General features: G+C 40.9%; 1 protein-coding gene across 1 annotated transcript in view; it reads left to right on the forward strand.

Moving 5' to 3' along the window:
* The window catches only part of apba2b (amyloid beta (A4) precursor protein-binding, family A, member 2b), a 66,569-nt gene that overhangs the window by 22,267 nt on the left and 23,572 nt on the right, over positions 1-20,730 (forward strand). The window contains exons 3-4 of the mRNA XM_079664558.1: positions 15,684-16,172; positions 16,626-18,091. Of these exons, the coding sequence (XP_079520684.1) occupies positions 15,704-16,172; positions 16,626-18,091 (1,935 nt within the window). The 5' untranslated portion in view covers positions 15,684-15,703. The remainder of the gene's footprint in view (positions 1-15,683; positions 16,173-16,625; positions 18,092-20,730) is intronic.

Genomic DNA, 20,730 nt, shown 5'->3' on the forward strand with positions numbered 1-20,730 from the left:
TTGCTGCAGACAACAACCCATCCCAATCTGCAACAAATGGACAGTGTTTTGTTTCGGAATCCAGTGAAAATATCTATAATCCTTGGTCTTCTTTTAACCATTGACTTTTATTTGCAATCATGGTCATTTTCATTTGACTGCAATTTTATGTTCCACTTCCCTTTGCTTGATATAATTGGAATTAGAATAGCACAGCTAAATGCACTCTACAATGAATGGTTCCCTATACTTTACCTGGAGTATGTCCCCCCTCTTTTTTAGGCTACTCACCATCAGTAGCAAGTTCCCCTGATGGTTTCCTTTTTTCGTTACCTTGATACTTCTTTTTGTAAAGAGGACACTATTTTGTGTGACTACATGCATCAGTCCATCAATATATGTCTATTGTTGTGTGGCAGTATGAATACAATTATGACATTGACTTCAGGAAAAACACCCAAAGACTAGCTGCAAAATACAAAAGTTTCAGTGTGGATAGACTCTTAGAGAACACATTTCTTCTCTTCTTTAAAGACCTTCACACTAAGCCAGAGCCAGCCTCATTACCAAACCCAGGCACTGACTGTGTTCCGGCACATTTTCCACTGAGCAATGTGAGGAAGATTTCCCCAAAGAAATCTAGGTTTAGCAATCCGCAATCCTAAAATAGCTTTGAATCATATATTATTACATAGCAGGGCTGCCTCCTCTGTCAAACTGCACTTGCTGCTGTGATTGTCTCCTTGTTGTTTAACCAAGCTTCCACATTTGAAAGATTCCCAAACCTCATTAGCATAGCTTTATAGTTTATATGAAGAGACTCACAGATGGCTTTTTTTCTCAAAAGTAAACGTACTTAAAAGGAAAACCACCTTTGTAGATTATGCAACAAACATGAATAGATAGTGTCATGTTTAGATTTGCAATTTATAAAAGAACACTTGCTGGGGAATATGGAAAAGACCTGCTTTTGGGAAATTATGGCATGTATTATGTGTTTGTTTGTGAGCAGAGTGGGCAGGTTTCAATCTTCCAGCCTGACTCTGTGTTTCCCTTGTGTTCAGTAATGCATGAAGGATGCTGGGAGGTGTGACACCCCCCACTGAACCTGCCACTACTTCATGAGGATTGATTTGACAATTTGACTTACAAACACACACACATATACAGTACACACCACACTTTGGCAGTCAGATGTAACATACTGGGGCTAACAGTGTCAGCAGTAAGTAAACACTCACACATACACAGGCGCACACGTGCACACAAAGATATCTTTGCAACATGGCGACTGGGCGTATAAAAAGCAAGCCTCTTTGTCTTTTGTTCTTATAAAGAGCGGAGCTTCACCTCTGTGTGGCCGACCAGGCCCTGTGTGTGCGATTAATCCTCAGCTCTGTCAGCTGGCCAGCATCGATACAAAAAACAAACAAAAACTCACACAATGCATAGCAGCGTTTATTCTCTCACAGTCCATTTCAAGATCTAGAGTTGTGTGCAGTTTGGGCAGAGAAGAGTAAACTCTGTTATGTTCCTCAGACATTGACACAATGGAAAACATGGGTGCCAGGAATGCTTTGTTTTTAATTGATAGTTAATTAAGTCCACATTTTGTTGGTTTGTTTTCAAGGCATGTTACACTCAAATTAATCTTGCCTAAGCATGTATGGTGTGGAGAAGTGTAGGGCTGATAGAGTCTGCACTACAGTTGGTGTGTGTGTGTTTGTGTGTATTCCTTGTTGTGATGTGAAAGCTGATGAATATTTTCCTCCCGTTTTCCCTGAGGGTTTGTGTGATTGACCGAACCCAGAAGTTATTTAATGTGCCTGCCACCAAACTGCATTAGCAGGCCCGGCATCTACCGCTCAGCCTGTCAGTCTCTCAACAAAATAAGGAGATATTTCCCGGCACAGTATTGCTGTGCTGTCACTGAATACAATGACCATCACCACATTCAATGAATAATTTTTGCATTTCTCTCAGGATTCTGTCAATATAGATGATGGCTTTGTGGACGTAAAAGTACACGCTGTCTGATAACCGAGCTGCCTCTTGGAGAACATATATATAATAGTTGATACTGCCGTGTATTGTCCAGTCTGTATATGTGTATTATGAGGCAGCTGTCAAACATTGATTATTGCCAGCCATTAACAAGAAGTCACCTGGTTCAGCAGTTTCAAGCTGATGCCGTTCTGGTTTGAAAAGACCGGACCGAGGTTAAGCGAGTGAAATAACCGTGTTGATTAAAAGTTGACAGAATGAGGATTAGACGCCCAAGGAGTGAGCTGTTTTTGGGGAGGGGTCAATAAGAAGCAGGATTGTGAAGGAGCTCTTACTGAGGGATCAGGTGGACCATTGTGAGAGCGAGGGAGCAATTTCCTTCTCTATCTTTCATGAGTTTGATTGACAGTCCAGGACGAATTAGTTCAGTGTAGCTGACCAGCAGGGCTTCTTGTTATCATCCATTCTGCTCAGGGGCGGCGGGTACTGTAGGCTAGGGAAGGCTAAACCTCCCAAATATTTGTGTCACTGCATCCTGGTAAAATAAAAATAAAATGTATAATGTTTGTGTCTTTGACATTAGCGCTGCTATGCAGCCACCTGTGCCCTGTGCACTACGAAGCCAGTTCAACCTACCTTGGATATGTTTGAGTTATCTTAACTAACCCTAACAAACGAGATCTCGCTAAGCTGAGAGCGCGTTCACGTGAAAGGGGCAGGGTTAGCAACATTTGACCAATCACAAACAGGGACAAGTGTACCGACAGCGCAGCGTCATACTTCATTAATGAAAAGTAAACTAATATTAGACAAATATGAACTTTAAACATCCATGACTTAAACACATAATCCAGGATACAAGCCACATAGTTGCACCTACAAGGTGAATATAGAACAACTGGTTGAAAAATAAATAAACTACCAAGTGTTTGAATGAGTATGTTAACAGTTTTATGATATCACTGCCTCATCTACAGTAAGACACGAGTAGATCTGACTTTAATTACATTTGAGTTGAGTGTTTCATCAACTTAATGTGTTGCTTAAAATAATACTTCTTTATACAGTATGTGACACTGTGTTGCACGGCCAGATACGGCTCAAGAAGCTGACTCAGATAAGGAAATATATGATACATTATGATATTATATGATCGATGATCTGATGTAATTTGAATGATAAGTGCACGTTGGCGTCTTCTCTGCATAAGGCAGTTTAAACTGTATTTCCTTTATCCTGTAATATGACTTGATATATTTAAACTCTGCTCACTGAGCTCTGATTGGTCAGCAGGCGGTGCTTTCACTGAGAGTTGATCTCTTTTCTATAGACACCGGAGGCGTGCAGCGTCAGGTAAAAAAAGTTATTTAGCCTTCCCAAACCTGAGCCTCACGCGCCGCCTATGATTCTGCTCAATGGCTGTTTGCAGAGGTCCTTATAGTACAGTGTGTGTGTATATATATAATATATATATATATATATATATATATATATATATATACACACATATATATGGTTTTTATCCTATTCTCTCATTCAAGCGGATTCGAACTAATGCATGCACAACATCTTATTTATATTTTCACTGAAGAAAAAAACCTGCACTTCATATAGAAGGGCCAAAATAATAATAAAACAAATGTTATTCTGGAATTATTATAATTTCACAATTAGCCCTGAGCACTGATGTTGATAGATTGTTTTATGTAGTGAGTCCCATGGACCCAAAGTTGGAATGTGAGTTGGTCACATTTTTTTGGACAAATTGTAAGCATCGATGCTCGCAGTACTACCCTGAGAAAATGATCAATGCCAGGTTTATTTGCAATCTACATTTGTACATATCATAACCTCATAAATGCGTCGTATTGTGTAGCAGTATTTAGTTGAGCAAGATGGAGAGAGAGACAGCGGGTGGATGCTATTAGCAGATCCACTGTTAGAGATTTAACTTGGATTCTAACTTTTTACATTGACTTGAATAGTTGCTTTTTGAAAGTGCAGTGAGTAAGACCTACTACTTTAACACATTGCTTAGTCAGAAATTATTTTTAGATTATATAATTATATTAAAATGAAAGAGATATCATAAAATGTATAATAATTTCTTTTTTTCTTGTTATATAATGTCTCTTATTACTTCCTGAGATTTGAGTTTTGTTATTGTCAGGATCCACCCAAAATATGACTTATCAACCTTTGTTTAAACAAAGTAAAAAGTATCTTTGTCCTGCATGCCTTCCCTCGATATAATATCAGCAGACAAAACAAGCAACCAATTTTAATTAACATCATCTTCACAATCTTTATTATTCAACTCCTTTTTTATTTTGCTTTTAGATTAATACCCTGTTATTTGGTTGTCAGATTTCCACCTGTTTTGGTAGAGTGGTGTCAGGGTCCTTTTCATTAAATCCAAAACAAAAATGTTTTCCCTGTTACTAGCGCGTGTGCAGTGGTGGCAAGCAATGAACAGGTGATGTCAAGGCTGCTTTCAACATTTTCCTAAAAGTTGTTGAATGAACTACAATAACTTAATATTTTGTCTAGTATTTCACTCACTTTCAAAATCCCTCTCATCAGTAACCAAACCCAGTTCACAGCTTCAATTAAACCCTGTGAAACTGCCCCAGAATCAGTCTCCCTCTGGGGCCATTTAGCTGTGTTTAGCTCTCTGCAAGTTGGGTCTGTTGCCAATAAAGTGCTTCATATTCCTTCTCAAAATGTATGCCAACCTAGCACCCGTGTGCCACCTGGCCGGCTTCATAGCCCACAAACTGAAGTACGAGTTTACTCTGTGAGTTTACCTATGTGATAGTCTGCTCTGGGGCTTTTAGTGGTGCCATGCAACAAGTATTAAAGGTCCCCTATTATACAGTTTTTCATCAATATATTATAGGTCTCAGATATATACAAAACATGTCTCTGAAGTGTTTGTCTGAAATGCCAAACAGATAACCCATTGTAGCATCCCATAATCCCTGTTTCAGCCCTGTTTCAAAAGTGCTCATTCTCTGTCTGTTACTTTAGATGAAATTAAGGAGCCACTCCCCACGCCCCTCTGAGAGATATTTGGTTAAAAAGAACACAATGGTGCTCTAGGAGGAGATTCAGGTGGGGGGGTGTTACCTTGGTTGGTGATTGGCTAATGGTTACACAAGCAAAAAAAATCGTTATGAAGGTGGCCAAAATCGGATCAGCTCATTTTCAGACAGGTTTTTATATAAATGGATCAGGACAAAAAGAGAGAGAATCTTTTTTCCTGAAACTATCAGAATCTCTTTAAACAGAGGGGACATATGTTTATATAAGAAATGAATAAAAGACAAAAAGTGGATTTTGCATAATAGGTGAGCTTTAAAAAGGCAACATGTGCAATATACTGTTCTAAATATTCATAAAATAACTTTTTAATTAGCTGATGAGTTTGATGACTATATTTGCACACATTCACCCATTCATAGAAAAAGTATACATAAATGAGGGGCCAACCTGCTCATCAGACAGGAGCAGTTGAGAATTTGGTGTCTTTCTTACTTATCACATTTTTTTGCAGGTTTTTAGTCATGCACTTAATTTTCTAAATAAGGGCTGTCAATCCAGTGGATCTACAGACATTTCACTAAAAACCACAAATGTTCACCTCATGGTATCAGATGACCGAAAGTCATTAGGCATTCATTTGTCCTCTGGGTACCGTACATTTAAAAGGCAATCCACCAATATTTCAGTCTGACCCCAAGTGGTGAACTGACCGACAATAACATCTCTAGAACAATGTCTGTAGGTAAGCTAAAAACAAGCATCAACAAAGCAATAGAAAAACAATATATATGTTGCTTTTCGTTCTTACCTTAATCTAGCCTAAATGTTGTCTCTAGTTGTATCCAGATCCAGATTTGATAGCACCCTCTTTGTTTGCAGTGTGGGGATAGATGTTTCCTCTCCCCTTCAGTCTTGTTTTGGATACATTTGACATGTTTATGAATCTGCGTGGGGGCTCGTTGTTTTTGTTCCTGAGGCGAAATGATGCTGCGCCACACAAAAAGAAAAATGTCTTTCTGGTGGATTCATTTTGCCTTCATTTGTTGTTAGGGGACATATTTACTCAACACAGCTGACACCTGACAACACTGTTGCTATTTATTGTGTTAGAGCTTAAATAAAAGAAGTCTATATCAGTTTGGATGTTGTGTGCATACAGTAAATGCGTTTTTGCTATACAAGTTTTTTCAATGAATGGTGGAAACAGTCCTCCTCCGAGACTGGAGACTGGAAAACAAAGAGTTGCCATGGTAACAGTCAAGGGTGAAGGAGGAGGGTGTGTCTGTGGTGTTGTACTTGAAGTGACGAGATGGACATTGGCAGGCAGAATGGCGGGGGGGCGAGCGATGCATTCTGTGGTCCTTTGCCAGTCCTGCTGCTCACCCAGTCTCTGCTCCCTTCTCTCCCCTTCTCTCTCCCCTTCTCTCCCCTTCTCTCTCCCCTTCTCTTCCCTTCTCTTCCCTTCTCTCCCCTTCTCTCCCCTTCTCTTCCTTTCTCTCCCCTTCTCTCCCCTTCTCTCTCCTTCTCTCCCCTTCTCTCCCGTCTCCCGCTCCGCTCTCTTGTTGTTGCGCTGAAGCGAGTGGGAGGCTGTGAGGAGAACAAACACTGAATCTCAATGAGAGACAGCTGAGTGGAAACTCATTTTCTCGCGCTGTCTCTCTCTGATAGTGCCTTTATTTTGTATTTACAAGCGACATAACTCAGCCTGGTCGAGTTATTACACGATTTATAAATACTTGTTCACTGATGTGGAAATGCTGGAATGGTAGTTTAATGTATTACTGTTAAATGTAAACAAGATCATGTGATCAGAGCTGACCCTGATGCACATTACGGACAGCAGATTATGAAGGGCAGCAGAGATTATTCCATTGATCACATAATAATAGTATCACACAAATTCATATTTTTGCCCCTAATGCTTGAATTTACTCTTTTGGTTAGTCTGTCCACACAGACTTTTGGAAAGAGATGATTAAGATGGTACTTTATGAAGTGGTTTTATTGCCATTATGCTTTAAAAGAAAGTAAGGTGGCTGCAGTTGTTAATTGTTGACCCTCAGTTAAAAGAGCAATTTTCCAGTACCTGCAATTAATCAAACAAAACTGAATTGATAGCCTTGACAAACGGCTAAGAGTGATTCTGATTTGGTGCTATATCTTTTGTCATTGTTACAAACAAAATCAGTTTGATTCACTTTAATGTTTTTCAACAGTACACAAAACAGCCACTAGAGGATACATTCAACTGTATGACCACATCAACCAATGTAACATGGACATGTAACAATGGTAACAATCCAATCAATTTACAAAACAGCTTGCTATTATCAAAATATGCCTTTTGGATTAAATGAACATTTCTCAATTTCACACAAGGAGGTTGGACCGACCATGTAAACGTAATGTTAATTGTATTCAAATATTAAAGAAAATAGTAAATTGGAGATTTGTATATGTGGTGACAGTTTATTTCTGATGTCTGTCCCAATTTGTGTTGGCTTTATAAAAGTAGTAGTACGGTAATGATTTCAGTATAGCCACAGCTGATGTTTAACACTTGAACCTCTTGACTCACATTATTCAATGCTAATATGAAGTCAGCCATGAATTTATATCAGCCTAACAAATAGGTTCATTTATTCTGCACCTTTTTAGATGGGATTGCCCTCTATTACATCCCATTACAAGTATGCAGGATCGGTACTTTTTAATAGGATCGTTTTCAAGGAGTAAAGCGGACACTTAGTCTATAGCTTCCTCTGGAAGTCTTGGTGTGTGTGCTAAAAGGAGCACCAAGCAGAAAGCATTCATTTGAAACAGCAATTTCCTCTTTCCAGAGGAGCAGCAGGTAGCCAGGTTTGGTCTTTGATAAGAAATGAAATGGAGAAGATCCTTTATCTCCATTCTCACTTTCCCTCCTGAAACTCTGTGAACTTCTCCATATCGTATCCCTTTCTGTCCCCTTTTCAATTGAATTTCAACACGGATTTCATTTTTTTCTCTCATTGTTAAAACGAGTCACAAGCAGAGGTAAGAAATAACCCAATATACATCATTTACACTACAATAACTTTCTTTATTTAACTGATTATTGATTACATTATCATTTTATTACACCACAGTAGGTGCAAATACAGCTACCTACACAAAAATAACTGAAAACATTTGATTGAGCAAAATTGCAACAATTTGAAGAAAATAAACAAAACCATTTTTCTCTGATTTGATCATTTTAGATATATGATCAGGTATGCCTACCCATGTTGACTAAATACTTGTCTCAACTGACGATAGGTAAAATAAAAAGTATTATGTTCCAGAAAATAACTGTTCAACCAAACTAGACAATATTTATTGTATGTCTTTCGGTATCACTTTACAATAAGACTACCCTTATAAAAGATTCATAAAGGGTTTATAACTATGTTGTAAACACTTTATTAATCATTAAGAACCATTTATAAATCAACACAGGCTCACTATTTGGCAAGATGACTAACCCTTATATTGGCTACTTAGCTGACAGCGTGTTCTTCATCAGCCAACATCCTTGTTCACTGAGTTGATTCCCCCCTTCCATCTTGATGTTTCTTGGCATCTCTTATGACCATTAATTTATGAGTTACTAACATTTATAACCGCCAAAAGGGAGCCTTATAAAGTGTAAAACACATTCCCATTTATTAATGAGTTACAACCATTTATAATTGGTTTAAGTTATATTAAGCCTTAGAGTTATGCATAAATTAGGGTGTGTTGTTGTGCTGGTGCCTTGTGGACTATTTTTCATGCGTATATCGGACTATTGTGACTCGTTCCGCGTTTAAAACAGACGGTGCATGAATGCAGTTTTACGGTAAGTGAAATTAGAGTACTTTAGTTATGTGTTGCTTATGTTTTTAGTCAGCTCACGTTAATGAATGCTAAGGCTTGGGTTAGCATGTAAGCAAGTGGTAGCTACATCTGTGCTAACGATGCTAATCGTAGCCTCCATGTTAAAATGTAATAGAGAAGTGTTAAGCATTAAGTGGAATAATACTGTAGAACAAACGGCTTCTGTTTGAGGTTGGTAAAATAAAGTCATCCTTGTAAGTTAGAGAGACATTTTATTAGGTAGGTAACTTTATGCATTGATAAGGTTAATTTAAATGTGCTATCAATCGATTATGTAGACAAGCTAACGTAAAAGTAGTGTTGAAGAGCGGCCTAGTGTATGTAAAATGAACCTCACAATAAGATGTGTGTATATTACAAATATTTATGCAGAGCTCTCAAGTCTCACGCATTTGGCGTGAGATACACGCATTTCACTCCATTCACACGCTCACACGCCACACCTTGTATTTCTCACGCAGAGATTTCTTTCCAGGGTACCGCCCACCAAGTTGCGCCGCAATTTTGTACTAGGCTTGTTTGAGACGCGTGCACTCCACCTAGCACCCCCCCCCCCCCCTTTGACATTCGCGATACAGAGGGCTTCATACTCCACTAGCAGCCCCCCCCCCCGTTGACATTCGCGATACAGAGGGCTTCATACTCCACTAGCAGCCCCCCCCCCCCCCCCCGTTGACATTCGCGATACAGAGGGCTTCATACTCCACTAGCACCCCCCACCCCCCCGTTGACATTCGCGGTACAGAGGGCTTCATGGGAACTTTGAGGGGAGCCAGAAGTTGGAGTACCAAACACCGCTGCCAAAATCTCACTCTGAACTCTGTTCAAAACTTGAGAGCCCTGTTTATGTCATATTTAAAGATGATTACTTAGATATTACTGTTAGGGAATAATTATTCCTTACTCCTAAGATATGTAAACTTATTGCCTGTTGACATTAATAACCAACCCTGATTCTGTTATCTCCTTTAAAGAATGTGCTGCCACACTTATTCTCAGTTTTAGGACCGGTCAACTCTCGGTCACAGAGCCTAAGAGTCAGGCAAGTGATTGAGTATCTCCAGATGTTGGGGATATCTCCAGTGTTCCCAGGTGTTTACGCACCATCCCCCAATATGTGGATTTACTCTCTGTAAACTAGTTAAAAGGTCTATCGAGTGAGAGGCTGGGCAGAATTTATGTGGCAACCCACCGGTGCAGTCAGAACCTCTGGCTGCTGTGACTTGTGATATGAATTCTCCGGCCGATACTTGTAATAAACATCAGTGTTTGACATCAAAGCTCCAACTCTCCTTGTGTCTCTCTGAGTCCTGACTCTCCATTGCTGCAGAAGTTTCCCTTACAATTACAATATGGTTGGTTGAGCTGGACTTCATTATTGAGCTTATACGTTAACGTCACAGTCATATCTGAAGAACGAAACCAAAACTTTTTATTTGTATTAATTGTATTACCAAATTGGTATCAAATAAATAGTAAGCATTGGTAACACCAATTCTGGTGAATTTGTGTCTGGGAGAAGGTACTGTACCCAGTTCCTATGTTCGGCAGTTATAGACCGGGCTTTCTTGTACAAGAGAATACAAAAAACAAAATCAATATGGACCATTACTGTATAATTATCCTTAACTTATGTTATACAATGCACCTAATAAACAAGTATGGCATTTTGAAACATGATGTGCAACACTTTTTACTGTAATTTGTGTGCATTTTGTTGTTAACTAAGATGATGTTATGATTTATTTTTTGTTAGTATGCACATGGACGCTTCGGACATACCTGGAGAAGGAAGAAATGGGTCTTTGGAATGATGGGAGTTAAAGACAAAAGGTGGAGACTAGTGTTGAAACTAGTGGAGAAACGATCAAGATGCCACCTTGTCCCTCTGATTAGACAGCATGTTAAGTCAGGAAGTAGCATTATTAGTGATGAGTGGAGGGCACACATGAGAGTCCTGTGTAACGTGCGGTACAACCACTACACCATAAACCACAGCAGGTGGTTGGTGAACTCCCAAACTGGCAGTCATACCAACATATAGAAAGAGCTTGCTCGACCGTCAAAGGACATATCCGTAGACTGAGAAGAAACCGTACAGAGAGTTTGTTGGAGGAACACCTCAAGGTTCTTGAATGGTCATCTTGGCTTGGCTCTGCTCACCCTGATGGACTGCTTGGACGCTTGTTCAAGGATATACACTAAGCCTTTCCAGTCTGAGTGCCATTATTTCTTACCAAGTCTTTAATTTATGTCTGAGAAAAGCTTTTATGTTTAAATATGTGTATCAGTCATACTAAATAGTCATTATTTTGAGTCCTGATTTTCTTCATGTGTGAATAAAATGTTTTGCTTGGCGCTTTTGCATCTTACTTTGCATTTCATGTGAAAAATGTGTATTAGGTAAGCGTGAATGTTATAACTCATTAATAAATGGACATGTCTATTAAACTTAAAAACAATGCACCCTTTCAGTAGTTATAAAAGTTAGTGACTCAATAAATGGTGATGTGTTTCACACTTTACAATAAGGCTCCCTTTTACCAATTACAAATGGTCGTAACTCATTAATAAATGGTCATTTGTTTTACACTTTACAATAAGGCTCCCTTTTGGCAGTTATACATGTTAGTAACTCATTCATAAATGGTCATAAGAGATGCCAAGAAACATCAAGATGGAAGGGGGGGAATCAACTCAGTGAACAACAGATACCAAGGATGCTGGCTGATGAAGAAGACAAAGTCAGCTAGGTAGCCAATATAAGGCTTAGCAGTACAGATAAATGTGGGCTCAGTATTTGGCAAGCAACCAGTCACATTTGCCCTGTTTATCTCATGTCTTATAAAAGCTTATTAATGATTTATAAAGTGTTCACAACCTAATTAATAAATAAATTACAAACTATTAAAAAACCCTTATTGTAAAGTGGTACCTGTCTTTCTTTATGTACAGTATATGTCAAGTGGATATTATCTTGCTAGACTTCTGAAAAGTTAGAAAAATTACACATGATCAGAGAGACGATTGAAGTTTTAACATGAAATCTTATTTTGCATTCATGCATATCATTTCCTAATCATCGAGATCAATAATCTATAAAAAACCTACTTTAAAAAGGCACTGGTCCAGCTAATGCTTACAATGCTTAAAAGTGTTTGCCACAGTGGAAAGTGCTGCATAATGTGCAGTTGCCATTTGCTTGTAGGTTGCATCAGCATTGAAATTAATTTGGTACAAGAGAGAACGTAATCCACCTGCCCAACAGGCCACTGCCTCCCCCCACTCTTCCCATTTCACCTCTTAGAGCTCACATTCACAATCTTTTAAGTAATATAATGAGCCTTGTGGTTAATATCCAGCTATGCATGCATCAAACATGTAAAAAGTGAGAAATTGAACTACTGCAGAAGATAAGCACACAAATATCTACACTGCAAGGGTTTAACTAACATTAAATTGAATCTCTGTCTAAGTTCAGGTTAGTCTCTGAGTTTAATAGCTCATTGATAGTGATCTTGTCTTTCCCACAATCTAAAACGCTGGCTCATTATAGGCTAATGGAATAAAAAATACTGTTTCTGTCATATTACATTCAATGTCTCTTCATGGTTCACACTCATCTGTCCTGTCTCGTCTATAGAAACCTGCCTGTCTCATTCACTGGTGTGAGCAGAGGTCAGATCTCAGAATTCAAGGCAGCCAGACATTAGTATTCCCGCGGCCCTCGCTCTGACTGAGCCATCTGCTGCTTTCTGATTGCCTCTCTGGTCGTCTGTCCTCCCCTCAGCCCTTCTTTACCTCAAACAAGAGTCTGAGGGTAATTCAAAGCTTTCTCTTACCGTAGATGAAGCATTTTTTGGCAAACATGAACAGCGACAGCCCTTCACAAGTGGTACACAGCTGTAGCTCATACCAGACAATTTGGATACTGCAGACAGGCTGGTATGCTCTTGTTGTTGCCTACATTTCAGCGCTTTTTTGAGGGACACAAAAACGTTTTGTTTGTGTTTGCGTGCAGGTGGGATGTAAAGTGTGTTGGAGCCAGCTGGATTTGGATTTCTTTTTACACCAATCATTGATTCATTTTCTTTAGCCACTCATTTATATTCAGGCTCCCATGGGGCTGGAGCACATCTCTGCTAACAAGGCAGAGAAACAAAAAGCATAAAATGCAAATAAGACTTTAGTTTGGGCAATGATGTGAAACATTATATGAAGGGCATGGTCAAGGCCAATTTTAATAAGCAATAGAAAAACGACAACTGCGTTGCTTCATGTCACCTGACCTTGCTCGACATCATTTAAAATTGCGAACACCAGCTGACTGAATATATTCACATGCATTTTGCACCTGCATAAGATATAATAACTAGTCTTTACTACAATTGTCATTGTAGATACAGTATATATAAACAAACAAACTGACTAACCATTTTCATGCCGCTATTGATAAAATGGATGTAACGAGTGCAGATACAAACCATTACATGTAGACACATATTTACGTATTTAGTTGTACTGTGTGCTCGCTTGTATTCTAAATATGTCACAGTAATACCAAACAGGCTGGAAAGATCCCACCTGTGTCTCATGACATACAAATGCATGATCATTGAATAAACAATGTCAATTCGGAAATGCATGCCAGACAAAGCGGATTTAGGAAAAGCCACCTGGCTTGAGTCTTATATGATTTCCAAATTCAGATGTAATGGCACTCTCGAAAAATATAAACATTAAAAAACATGATATGATAGAAATACTGGAAGAGTCGGACAACACTGCACCAAAAAAAAGAAGGCGTATGAATAGGAGGGCAACAAAGACGAGGTCAAAGGGTATCAGTCCCCAAGGGATGCAGTTACCCATAGTTACCAATCCTTACCCTCAGCTCTGGGGGATTGAACTAGGCGGGGCTGAGTCTCCACAGGAGGATGCTGGGATATAATGTGGAGGAAGAAGGGGGGGGGGAGCCAGGGAGGTGCATGATGTGGAGCAGCTGGTGGGGGAAGGGAGGAGCAAAGGGAAACATTTGAGGGAGGGGAGGATAGGGCCGTTGTTTGAGTGCTATTGTATCCCACCACCCTGCTCAGGACATCAGGTAGGAAACTCAGTCAGTGCATGGTTTCCTCGCTGTTAACAAGCCTTCATTTTTATTTCATTAAGTGGAAACATTTTTGCCTTTTTCTATTTCCGATGATGTACATGTTGCTATATTTCATCAGGTGTAAAGAACAGTGTGTGCATTTGCAATCACTGTGAAGAAGCCTCTTTTGTAGTGCTTTCATTTGATAAAAAAATGATGTTTGCCATACAGCAACAAGAGCCAGTCAGCCCAGTACGTGGGCTTGTGTACACGTGTAATCTCAGTCCCCTAACTTGGCTACCTGTGGAACAACCCACTGTGTACCCATGTGTATCTGTGTGTGCTTCTTTCTGTATTTGCGTCTTTGTGTTTTAGAGTTGATTTGTTTGTGTCAAGTTGTGCAGAGCTAACTAACCAGTGTAATCTCTGGAGATGGAAAATATAATTATGGTGAAGGAAAAGGGGGGGAAAGCAGCAACACCATCTCTCTTGAGGGCAGTTGTTCATGGCAACATGATGGCAAAACAGAGTGGGGTTGGCTCCAAAATGGATGATACAGGGCACAGAGGGCGCACTTTACAGAATATTGTTGGTTGTTTAAATACAGTACAACAAATAGTAAAGTGCTCTTAACTTTGTGCTTTCAATATGTTTGTGTGTTGATGCTTGGCTTGCATATGTGTGTGTTTCTTATGTCTATAAAGGGATCTATTCACAAACAAAAGCATACCTTTTGATGTTTCCGGGTACATTTTTTATTACATCTGTTCTTATATTTGGGAAAGTAGGCCTTATACTTTATTTTGACCTGTTATTGGGTTTCTCTGAATGTTAATATAGCCAATGCTAGAATATACTTTCTTTTGTATCTTAACTGAATTATGTAGCTGTTAAAATCTAAATGTCTAAAATCTTCAGAAATAAGAGTAAAATCAACTGAAAATTAGGAGAATTAGCCGTACACTGTTTGTGTCCAAAAGTTTCATCATTCAGCACATTAACACAGGTAGAAGTGTAGCTCCACAACGTTGATGATGTATGTTAATGTCGTAGCATGTTGCTACCAACAAGCTACCAAATCAATCTTCAGCCAGTCATGATTACCATATGCAAGCCCAATGATACGAGGTCATGTGCTCCCATGTGGAGATGAATTTGATTAAACTATTGATTTTTTCCCCGGAAGAGTCCCATTAGTTATATTTGATCAACACGGTCTCTGTGTCTATTGTTCTAAAGCTGAGCCTGAGTGATCAATGAGCCCCTTAATTGTTGTATTTTAAGCCAAAGTTGAGCTAAATAGGCAAAAATGTATTCTTCTGTATGTAAACTAATGCCATGCTCAATTACAGGAACAGATTGGTTTGTCAGGCAATGAAACCATTTTGCAGCTGTATGCAAAGGGCAGAAAAAGATGAATAAAGCTCCATGTTATTATGTGTTTGATAAAGGAAATCTATTGTGTGAGCAGATTTGCCATTTTTTGTTCTGCTGAAATGCACAACAGTGGTAAGAGCTCAAAAGCATACCAACTTCAGCGCTGTACATTTAATATATTCAGATCTGTTATAGTTTGTTCTTCTCTTGTGTATGCACTCACATGGGAGTGGTTAACAGTTGCATTTGAAGTTGATCTAACACTGCTCATGTGTCTTCATCTTTCTCCTAGGGTCAAACCAATAACAATGCATGGCCAGTAAGCGGCCACTCATGGCTCATAGGAAGAGGCCGGGGACCAGCGTAGTGAACGGCATGGCTGCCCCAGGACCTGCCTCTTGCCCCACTCCTCGTCCTACAGAGTCATGTGATCTGAAAGCCATTCCCCCTCGCCAACGCCCGGTCCGCTACCCCAAAGAGCCTCGTGATCAGAAACCTCTCCCCCGTTCCTGTAAGGCACAATACTCTTCTCCCAAATCGCCAGACGTGGGTTGCACCCATCCAGAAGTGGAGGAGAACGCAGAGGTGGAAGTGAAGCTGTACAGCAACCCAGCAGATGCAGAACTGGAGAACAAGCGACCAGCAACACCCTCTACGCCAGAACATGAACGTGAACCAGATGTTCATGTGCGGGCGGACTTCCACGGTGGAGCTGACAGCCTGGATGATGACTCCAGCTCTGACTACATTAACAACACCTCAGATGAAGACTACAATGATGGTGAGTATCGATTATTCCGTTATTGATTCTGAACCGTCCTTCACTGTCTCTTTCTAAAGCCCTGATAGCTTATTTTAATCCTTTTTTCCTCTGTTGAGCAAGAACTACACAAATAAAAGAAATAACCCAAGCTGAAAATGTAACAGTCAGAAGCTGCATCATCATCCAAATGAGTCATTTTTGTGAATTCAATCAAGGGTGCAATGTGGAAAAATATCCCCACAGGTTTTATTTTGTACCATGACTGAATTTCCACTTAGAAAATAACTTGGAAACCTTGTCTCTCAGAATTAAAACATGAGTAAGATCCCTTGACAGTGACAAACTAAATGAGTGAAGTGATTTTCAGTTCCTATTCCCATGATAAGTACCTGTAAATGTTTAGTAGCTCAGCACTTGTTGGGATTTGAATAAAGACGCCCCACATCTCTATGTCATCATACATCTCTCCAGGGATGGCAGAGGAAGATGAAGGTGTGACTTACTACATCCGCTACTGCCCGGAGGACGACAGTTACATGGAGGGTATGAATTGCAGCAACCAGGGGGAGTGTAACCCCAGCCAGAGCCAGGGGGACGGTGTCACCCCCATGGCGGAAGGGGGAGACCCCACTGAAGAGCGTCCGGAGGCTGTGGAAGGGTGGGTCGAGGAGGTAGAGGGGGAGGGGCCAGCAGAAGTGAGAGAGGAAGAATGGGTGGAAGATGAGGAGGTAGAGGGGGCAGTGAGGGAAGAGTGGAGAGAAGAGGAAGAAGGGGTGAGGCAGGAGTGGACAGAGGGAGATGAAGAGCCGAGGGAGGAGTGGATAGAGGGAGATGAGGAGCCGAGGGAGGAGTGGATAGAGGGAGATGAGGAGCCGAGGGAGGAGTGGATAGAGGGAGATGAGGAGGGAGATGAAGAGCCGAGAGAGGAGTGGATAGAGGGAGATGTGGAGGGAGATGAAGTGCCGAAGGAGGAGTGGATTGAGGGAAATGAGGAGGGAGACGAAGTGCCGAAGGAGGAGTGGAGAGCGGGAGATGTGGAGGGAGAGGAAGTGCCGAGGGAGGAGTGGAGAGAAGGAGATGAGGAGCCGAGGGAGGAATGGAGAGAAGGAGATGAGGAGCCCAGGGAGGAATGGAGAGAAGGAGATGAGGAGCTGAGGGAGGAATGGAGAGAGGGAGATGAAGATCCCAGGGAGGAGTGGAGAGAGGGAGACGAGGAGGTGAGGGAGGAGTGGATAGAGGAAGGCCAGGTCAGGCAGGAGGCCTGGGCGGGGCGAGAGAGGCGCCTGGGGGAGGAGTGGGTGGAGGGAGAGGGGGAGGTTCGCTGCGACGTGGTGGAGCAGGATCCAGACGAGCAGATCTACAATGGAAGACCAGAACCCATTTTGGACCATCACCATAACAACCATCACCACCACCAGCCCCCCCTTACAGACACCCTGCAGGACAGAGAGGAAGAGGAGGAGGCAGAGAGTGAGGAGTACTGCCCTAATGAGGAAGAAGATGAGGATGGTGACGAAGAGGAGAGACATGGCAGGGCCTACACTGGAGACTACTATGCCCCAGAGGACAATGGGAACTCGGTGCGAGTCTCTCCGTACCGTGGCTGTAAGGTGCTGGTGGTGGAGGGGGAGACGGGGGAGGAGGCGGAGGAGGACATTGACCAAATAGTAGCCGAGATCAAGATAAGTATGAGCATGGGGAGTCTGAGCAGCGGCACGGACCAGAGCCCGGAGGAGCTGGCGCAGGACCCTGCCCCGAGCGACCACCCTCACCCCAAGCCTGACGCTGCCCCCTACCCACCAGCTCCCCATCGCCATGACAGCAGACCCAAGTCCCTGAACCTGCCCTCCATGCACCACAACACCCCCGACCTCCAGAGGGGCATCAAGGCACACACACGCTCCTCTGAGGACAGGCAGCGATGGCAACAAGAGCAGGTGAGCTGTTTATGATTTGTTAGCTGGGAGACCTGTTTTTTTCCATAATCTGTCCCTGTTGGTTTGCCTTTCCAAAACATGAACATACTTTCCAACCCAATTAGGAATAGCAATATAGAACTTCACTTGGAGAGTTGCACCCACAGATGATCAGAGGAAACACAACGGGATGGGGCGATATGTTTTAATTTCCATCCATTCACTGTCAGCTTAACAACCAATGCCAATATTTTGGAACGTGTGTGTGTGACACCCCACACCACAACCCCATCTTGGTTAGTATGTAAGCTGTTACAACAATCACTTACTCTGGATTTGCCAAGATAAATAACTTTCTTAGAGTAAGATGCTATTTATGCTATTTTATGCTGTGATGGCTATGTGCCATGTCTAACTGCTGAGCAGTGGCTAAGCTGCTCTGATTGCTTTGGACGCAGAGGTGGGAAAAGTACTCAGATCTTGTACTTAGGTCAAAGTAAAAGTACCGGGGAGTGTAGGAATACTCTGTTACAAGTAAAAGTCCTGCATTAAAAATGTTACTCAAGTAAAAGTACTGAGGAGGTAGAGTACTCATTATGGAGGTCCATTTCAGAATGATATATATTATATGTTTTGATTATATATATTGATGCAGATTTGTGTTATCAAAGCTGGTAAATTACTTTGTAAACTGCAGGGTAGCTTTTGCATTTTACTCCAGGTGTAACTAAAGTGTTGTTTAGGTGTTGATTATATTTTACGTCATTAATCTAAATCTGCAAAGTAACTAAAGGTATTAAATAAATGTAGTGGAGTAATAGTACACAATTTACCTCAGAGTTCCTCAAAATTGGAATGAGGACAGCACATAAATCTACTTAGTAACTTGCTTGATGCAGACCATTAAATACCAAAACAAAAAAACAACTGTTCATGTACTCAGCCAACTGCCCAGCCCTAGAACATACCAATATGCTAAATACCATACTGTATATTCAGAATATTACGATGCTATGTGGCAGAGACCCCTGCCATTGAATATGGAAAGATCTTTGTGGTGACGAGCTGAAGATGAGTTACTTGAGCCACGACATGTTGCTCATCGCCTTCCAGATAATAGCTGGAGCCTCTCCCCTCCCCCAAGTTACCTTGAGATATCCCCCTCCTCATCTCTCTCCTTCTCACAGGCCTGAATGAATGCAGACACCCACTATGTAGTCACATCTATACACTCACACACGCAGAGCTCCCCCCTCCTCTGAAAGCCAGATGCTAAAAGGAGAACAGGAAAGTCTCCTGTGGGCAGCCTGCTGATCCACACCTGCTCCACATTGTGCACATGTTACACTCACTATGTGGCTCATTTGTAACGCAGAACTGGGTCAGACAGTGTAATCAGATTACATTGGAAGAACGTTCGGCACAGCGCAGATTCCCACTGAGATTATTCGTCCTCTGTTATCAAATGAAAGGTTCTCTGTACAGCACTTCAACAAGACCTTTGAGTGAACCAGGACAACAGTGAATTCAATGAAAGCTTTGCTGCCCAGTGTGGATTCAAACGATTATGACAAAGAAGAGTTACAAATCACAGGGAGGTCATCTACACACTAATCTGGTGGTGTGATGAATTAGGAAAGCTTCAGTATTGCTTTTCTCTTTTAAATTGTGCTACATGTTGAGAAATTGTATGTTGGTAAAATCACTAATTTGACAAGGAAAAAGTGCTTTAGCAACCCAGACTCAGCGGTTCCTATAATATCCTGCTTGCTTAGAATATCGTTTTTATTTGTATTTAAATAAAAAAAGCTTTACGCCCATAAAGGAATTCAGCATATTTCCCTTCATTCTTTTGTACCAATTTTGCAGCAGTTTTTGCTTAATCATACCAATACACTTTTCCTTAAATAGGTTTACTTTTATCCATCAATGTTAAAAGACTGAGTTAATGTAGTATTACAGCACTCACTTCTCGCATTATATCCACCAAGTCTGTTACTGACAGCAAAGCCTGTGCACCTGTGGTTGATTATGTCTAGCAAAAAGGAAAACTCACATTATTTTATTATTTTAGTTTAACTTGAAGCTGATTTCATAAGTATTCGCAATCATGAAAATAATCCTGCTAAATCCGTCCTGCGTGTACACATCGACTGCAGCAGCTAGTCCTCTGAGTGGGGGTCTTGAATAATAATTATGATAAATGAGTGTAATTGGTGTGTTTATTGGTGAAAAAGTTGTACATATGTCCTCTTAAAGATGTTATATTACAGATGCAGGCATGTTTGATTGCAGTATGTACATGAATGTAGTTTTGTAGAGCATCAGGGTTTAGTTTTCCATCCCAGCAAGCCACAACATGAGTCTCATTAATTTAATGGTTGTTTGCACAACTGAGTATGGCAGCATGATGAATACTGATAAGTACTTTACATTTAGCTCTCGTCGCATAGGAAGCAACTTATGTCACGCACAGGGTAATTAATTTTGTTACAGATACACAACAGCATGGGCTAGGTTTCACTTTCTCACTGCCACTACAAGCAGCAGGAGGTTTTATTGGCAGGAGGATTTCATTTCAGCTAGTAATGAGATTGAATGTTAATGAGCAGTTGTGGACTGCAAGATGGATATCCAGGGGAATGTAGTCCTCACTGTGT

The sequence above is a fragment of the Notothenia rossii genome, assembly GCF_949606895.1.
Source record: "Notothenia rossii genome assembly, chromosome: 2".
Classification (NCBI taxonomy): domain Eukaryota; kingdom Metazoa; phylum Chordata; class Actinopteri; order Perciformes; family Nototheniidae; genus Notothenia; species Notothenia rossii.